At 55.3% G+C, this 6446-nt stretch overlaps 1 protein-coding gene across 1 annotated transcript in view; it reads right to left on the bottom strand.

The window, feature by feature from the left end:
• The window catches only part of CDHR2 (cadherin related family member 2), a 45448-nt gene that overhangs the window by 14626 nt on the left and 24376 nt on the right, over nucleotides 1–6446 (bottom strand). The window contains exons 7-16 of the mRNA XM_017512807.2: nucleotides 5934–6023; nucleotides 4912–5037; nucleotides 4695–4841; nucleotides 4539–4614; nucleotides 4302–4417; nucleotides 3958–4191; nucleotides 3544–3699; nucleotides 3301–3462; nucleotides 2974–3035; nucleotides 2491–2734 (exon numbers count right to left, since the gene is read on the bottom strand). Of these exons, the coding sequence (XP_017368296.1) occupies nucleotides 2491–2734; nucleotides 2974–3035; nucleotides 3301–3462; nucleotides 3544–3699; nucleotides 3958–4191; nucleotides 4302–4417; nucleotides 4539–4614; nucleotides 4695–4841; nucleotides 4912–5037; nucleotides 5934–6023 (1413 nt within the window). The remainder of the gene's footprint in view (nucleotides 1–2490; nucleotides 2735–2973; nucleotides 3036–3300; nucleotides 3463–3543; nucleotides 3700–3957; nucleotides 4192–4301; nucleotides 4418–4538; nucleotides 4615–4694; nucleotides 4842–4911; nucleotides 5038–5933; nucleotides 6024–6446) is intronic.

The raw sequence follows: 6446 nt of genomic DNA, 5'->3' as shown, positions 1-6446 counted from the left end.
GATTCTCCTGCCTCAGCCTCCTGAGTAGCTGGGATTACAGGTGCCCACCACCACGCCCAGTGAATTTTTTGTATTTTTTAGTAGAGACGGGGTTTCACTGTGTTGGCCAGGCTGGTCTTGAACTCCTGACCCTCATGATCCACCTGCCTTGGCCTCCCAAAGTCCTGGGATTACAGGCCTGAGCCACCATACCTGGTCTGTGTTTTCTTTTCTTTCTTTCTTTCTCGCTCTCTCTCTCTCTCTTTCTTTCTTGAGGCAGAGTCTCACCGTTGCCCAGGCTGGAATGCAATAGCCCAATCTCAGCTTACTGCAGCTTCCAATTCCTTGGTTCAAGTGATTCTCCTGCCTAAACCTCCCGAATAGCTGGGATTACAGGCATGAACCACCACACCAGCTAATCTTTGTAATTTCAGTAGAGACAGGGTTTTCCTGTGCTGGCCAGGCTGGTCTTGAGCTCCTGATCTCAAGTAATCTGCCCACTTCAGCCTCCTAAAGTGCTGGGATTACAGGCATGAGCCACCACACCTGGCCGTCAATGCTATATTTTTAAAATAGCTGATTCTTCACCCAATTTGTATGTCTGTGAGAGAGAGAGAGAGAGAGAGAGAGAGAGAGAGAGTGTGTGTGTGTGTGTGTGTGTGTGTGTGTGTGAGTGTGTGTGTGTTTTCCTGCCCTGCCAGGGCCTTGAAGGCGTGCTTGGCTTGCCTTTGGGGTGAACCAACATGGATAACACAGCAGGTTCCTCTGTGCCACCAGGCCTTTGCAGGTTCTGTTCCCTCACCCCCACACCTTCCCTGACTAACTCCAGGCCAGGTTGGTGCTTTCCCTGGGCCTCAACATAGCACAGGTGGGTGACTGTCTGATGCCCACCCGCTAACTGGGAGCTGCCTGGGGGCAGGAATGGTGGTGGACTCATCTCTGAGGACCCAGGGCCCAACCAAAGACTGGGTAGGTGCTCAGCAAATGTGGCCTTGAACCCAGAGCTGGACCACTCTGTCTCAACCAATTCTTTCCCTTCCTCCCTGCGGGTCCCCTCCTTCAGCTCCTCCATTTCATTCTGCTGGGATCTTGTTTATTACATGCATCGTTTGAAAGCAGCTGGAGATGGTTTTTTTCCAAAAGCCTGACCCTGTCTGTTCATCAGTTGGTGCCCTGAATTCAGGCCAGTTAATTCGTCAAGTGCTTCCTGGGGGTCACGCTGGGCAACACAGTACAGCGACAGACTGGAAATGCTCCTGCCCCGAGGAGCTCCCAGACCAGGGGAGAAGTGCCAAGGAGGAAGGAGGAAAGGCCCAGGCTTCAGGGCCAGAGAGGTCTGGGCTGCAGCCCCAGTGCTGTCATTCACTAGCTGTGTAACCCCAGAAAGTCACTTAACCTTTCTGAACCTGTTGTCTCCTGCGAAATGGGAACTATTAGACCATCTGCTTCAAAAGCTTGTCAAGAGATCGGGGATGGGAACATGTTCTGGAAACTGCACAGTCCCGGAAAGATGGGACGGCTCTGTGGCCACCAGATTGCCCTCTGAGGACCTGGTTTCTCACTTCTCACAAGATCCCCTTTCAGATGCCGCAGGGGCAAAGCTGCCCAACTCCTCAGGAAGGAGGAGGGGAGGAGCTACTCCCGGTGTTTCTCTGGAGCCACAAGTGGCTTTTTATCTCATGAACTCTGTGAACCTGTCCACTGATTTCATTCCCCTTTTTCCTTTGGCCACCACGAAGCTCAGAACAGAATTCGAAGCTTACTCCTTCAATTCTGTTCACTGAGCAATTCTGTAGCACTGGGTTCTAATTATACCTTTATGCCCTTTAACAAATACCATCCTTATTTTCTCTTTTTTTTCTTATTTCATATTTTTATCTTACTGTTTAAGCCACCTCAAGTCCTTTTAGAAGTAGGGCAAGTGGGTCAATAAAAAATAAATGTGGCCGGGTGCGGTGGCTCACGCTTATAATCCCAGCACTTTGGGAGGTCGAGGTGGGTGGATCACGAGGTCAAGAGATCGAGACCATCCTGGTCAACAAGGTGAAACCTGTCTCTACTAAAAATACAAAAATTAACTGGGCACAATGGTGCGTGCCTGTAGTCCCAGCTACTCGGGAGGCTGAGGCAGGAGAATTGCTTGAACCCAGGGGGCGGAGGTTGCGGTGAGCCGAGATTGTGCCATTGCACTCCAGTCTGGGCAACAACAGCGAAACTCTGTCTCAAAAATAAAATAAAATAAAATAAAAATAAATGTATGTTTTTGAGGGCTTGCTCTGTGGTAGGCCCAGAGCTGAGCTCCTCACACAAGTCATCAGATTATTCCCCAATGACCCCAAGAGAAAGGCTATGGTTCTTTTCATGTCCTGAGAGGAAACACAGGCCCAGAGACTCTGAGTGTCTGTCTCAGAGCCACACAGCAGAGCCCTGGCTACCCAGAGCCAGCGTGCCCACGGATCAGGCTTGGTCCCCACCCCCAGTCCCACCCACCAGGTCCAGGTGGGCTCACACCTGGATGATCACAGAGACATTGTCCTCCTCCTCCTGGACGAAGATGTTGTAGGAGCCGCTGACCACAGGTGCGTTGTCGTTGATGTCCAGCAGGTGAATCTGCAGCGTGGTGGAGGAGGACAGGTTCCCACCATCCGTAGCCTGCAATGTCAGGTAGTACACGGCCTGGCTTTCCCGGTCCAGCAGCTTGCCATTCCTCACTGTCATTGTTCCTGAGACGGGATCCACTTGGAAGAGGTCTGCCCTGCTCAGAGGGGCCAGGTTTAGCAAATACAGACACAGGATGCCCACTTCAGTGTGAATTTCAGATACACAGCAACAAATATTCCAGCATATCCCATGTGGTATATGCAACATATTCATTATTTTAAAAAATCAGTCCTCGTTTATCTGAAATTGAAATGTAACTGAGTGCTTCTGGTCTTCCCCAGCTATCCTGGACCCTGCTCATCCACCTGCCCATGGCCCAACCTGAGCCCTTACCCATTTCCTGGGAGCAGGCTATAGGTAATTTGGCCCCACGCGCCTGTGTCTGGGTCCGTGGCCTGTAAGGCAGAGACATGACAGGGAGCTGTGCAGAGGCAATGCACGCACCACCACCTATGCAACTCATGAGGACAGAGCTGTCGTGCTTCCTGACACAAAGGGAGAATCCCCAGCACACTCGGATTCACTCATGGCCACCCCCATCTCACACACACACACACACACACACACACACACACACACACACTCACACACACTCTCACACTCACACATGCATGCCTGCTTGCTGGGACCCCACAGCCCCACCATGTCCACATCACTCACGTGGATGCTGCTGGTGACCACATAGCCGGTGGCACTATGCTCCGGCACCGTAAGGTCGTACAAGCTCTGGGGGAATGTGGGCCTGTGGTCATTAATGTCTCTAAGGTGGATGGTCACCATGGCGACGGAGAAGTTCTGGCTGACTGAGTCGGTGGCCACGACCTGGGGGCAGGGGAGGAGGCAGCGGCTGTGGGGCCCAAGTGCCCGCGGCTTCTGTCCCCGGAACCCCAGAGCAGCCCTCACCTGCACCGTCATCACTGTCTGCCTCTCGTAGTCCACCAGCTCCGATGATCTCACCAGCACCTGCACGGTGGCTGAGCCTGCTGCCCGCTCCGGGGAGACTCTAAAGGCTTCTGCATCGGGGCCCACCAGCGACAGCAGGAAGGTGCCATTGCTGCCCTGTAAAGGTGGGCTGTCTAGCAGGGACCCATCCCCTTGCTCTGCCCAACTGCATCTTCCCCCAGTCCCTGGCCCCAGGCTCCTGCCTCTGGACACCCAGCCAGATGAGGTCCTACAGAAAGGGGCTCTCAGAAGACTGTGAGAGAGGGTGCGGGAGGCTGGGCTGGCCACCCAGCACCACATCACACCAGCACTTGATCCAGGCTCCCACTGGCCTCCTCAGCTACCCCCTGCCCACGCCCATGCCACCACGCCTGCCTTGTCTGGGTCGTAGACCACCATGGTGAGGTCGTCGATGGGGATGCGAGTGGAGGCATGCTCGTCCACGTAGCTGGTGAAGTTCACTTGGGCCTCTTCAGGGGTGAAGGTGCAGGCTGGGAGGCTGCAGTTGTAAAACTCAGGTATGTGGTCGTTGACATCCGTCACACTCACTGTCACCCACGTGCTCACCTTGGCCTCCTGCCCGTGGATGTTAAGGTGTGTCTCGGTGGCCTGAGGCACAGAGCAGAGGGCAGAGGTCAGAGAGCCAGTGCTCAGAGAGAGATCAAAGGCCAGAGGTTAGAGAGCAGGAGTCTGACAGGTGTGCTGGGGCCTTTGCTCACCGTGACTTGCAGCTGCACCTCCTCACCCTCCTCCAGCAGCTCCTCACGGTCCAGGGAACCATTGACCCTGATCACCCCATCTGCCCCAATGTCAAACCAGCCGGGCTTTGTGGAGTCTGGCAAGGGGCAAGGGGACAGGCGGAACAGCTGGAACAGCACTGCTCGAGTGGTTCTGATGGAGCCCCAACCCCATTGCCTCCCTGGCCCAGCCCTGGCCTGGGGACACCCCATCCTCACTGGAGATGCTGTAGATCACAGGGTCATTGATGCCTTTGTCACCGTCCACAGCCTCCACCTTCAGCACCGAGGTTCCCTGGAGGCCGGCCTAGTCAGTGCTCCTCCAGCGTCCCCCGCCTCCCACCTCCACCCACATTCCCCAGGTCCCCCGCACACCTTGGCTGCATCCTCAGCCACAGAGGCCGAGTAAAACTCCCTGACAAACTGGGGGTCCAGGTCAGGCTGGTCCACCACTGAGATGGACAGTAAGACAGGCACGGAGCACTGGATGACGAAGCTGTTGTTGAACATGCCACCCATGTCCTGCAGGGAGACAGCTGCCAGTGAGCCAGCGCCGTGGGTCCCGGGCCCCCCTGCCAGCACCCTCACTCACGCAGGCCTTCAGCTCCAGCTGGTAGAAAGCACTCTTGTTGTTGTAGCTGAGGCTGCCATTGAGGACGATGGAGCCATTGGCCAGGATCGAGAAGAGATGCTCGCTGTCCCCAGTGCTGGGGATGACCTGTGGCAGAGCACACTTGGGCCAGGCTCCCTAGGGACAGCGCTGCCCCAAGAACCCCACTCTGAGCAACAAGGGGAAGACCCCAGCTCTGCCACTGACTAGTCATGCTACTGGCACCAGGTCACATGACCTCTCTGAGCTTCGGTTTCCAGCTCTGGGAAATGGGACTGGTGACAGCCCTCAGTGGTTTGAAAGGAAGATCCAGTAAGGTGCAATTGGTCCTCCATCTCTGCGGGTTCCACATCCACAGATTTGACCGGCCACAGATCAAAACTGTAGCTATGCCCACAACGGCTGCATCTGTACGGAAGGTGTACAAACTTTCTCCCTTGCCATGATTCCCTAAACAACACAGCATAACATGCTATATTGACAAAGCATTTGCATTGCATTGGTATTAGAGGTGACTTAGAGGTGATCTAAAGCACACATGTGTCTAGGTTACATGCAATTACTACTCCATCGAATTTCAGGGACTTGAACAGCCATGGATTTTGGTGTCCTCAGGATCCTGAAGCCAATTCCCCAAGGATTCCAAGGGACAACTGTACGGTATGTGCCAGGCATGCAGTTGGTGCTCGGTAAATGGCACTATCAACAGTAAGTCTGTTTCCATAAGTTGGTTCTCACACCCCTGATTGTCTGTGGGACTTGGACAAGACCTGGGAGCAGGCAGGCGGGAAGAAGGGTCTGGTCTGCCACAGGCACCCTCTTTAGGCAAGTAGGCAAGGTGAGGGCTCCAGGGAGGGGGGCTGGTGGCCAGAGGAAGGTTTGGGGACCAGGGCTGGGCCGAGGCAGGGCCAACGTCCCCACCCCAACACTCAGGCCCTGGGGTTGCCTGTGGAGATGCTGCCCCCTGGCGGTCACAAAGGCGGTCAGGGCCCCTTCACACTCACCTTCTCTATGGTGTACACGACCACACCCGCAGAACCCGTGTCTTTATCCTGAGCCAGCACGGAGAACACCACGCTGCCCACTGGCAGGGTCTGCAGGGAGGGACCCGTCACCTACGAGCTCAAATCCAGCTCCTCCTCTCCCTCGTCTGTCACTGCCCCCCTGAGCTTCAGTGTCCTCAGCTGTGCCATGCATGAGGACAGTATTCCCCTGTCCTTCCCACAGGGCTGCAGGTGAAAGGCATCTGGGAGTGCGGGACGGCAGGGAGGATCTCCCTCCTCCCCTCCCCACACAGCCTCTCCACCACCTGAGCTGGCTTCTGATTTTCAGAGCCCCTCAGAACTAGGGTGAGGGATCATTCTAGAGCCCAGCCTCACCGTGCCACTGCGCACTTGGACACACCATGCGCTCTCTACAGCCTATAGCCATGGGTTTCAAACAGCGCCCTACAGAGCTGGAGGCTTCTTTTGGGAGACCTCTGCTCCTGGTCTCCTGTCCACAAGACCTCTACTTCC

The sequence above is a fragment of the Cebus imitator genome, unplaced genomic scaffold (genome assembly GCF_001604975.1).
Source record: "Cebus imitator isolate Cc_AM_T3 unplaced genomic scaffold, Cebus_imitator-1.0 Scaffold478, whole genome shotgun sequence".
In the NCBI taxonomy this organism is placed as follows: domain Eukaryota; kingdom Metazoa; phylum Chordata; class Mammalia; order Primates; family Cebidae; genus Cebus; species Cebus imitator.
This window is presented reverse-complemented; position numbering and strand designations above follow the sequence as displayed.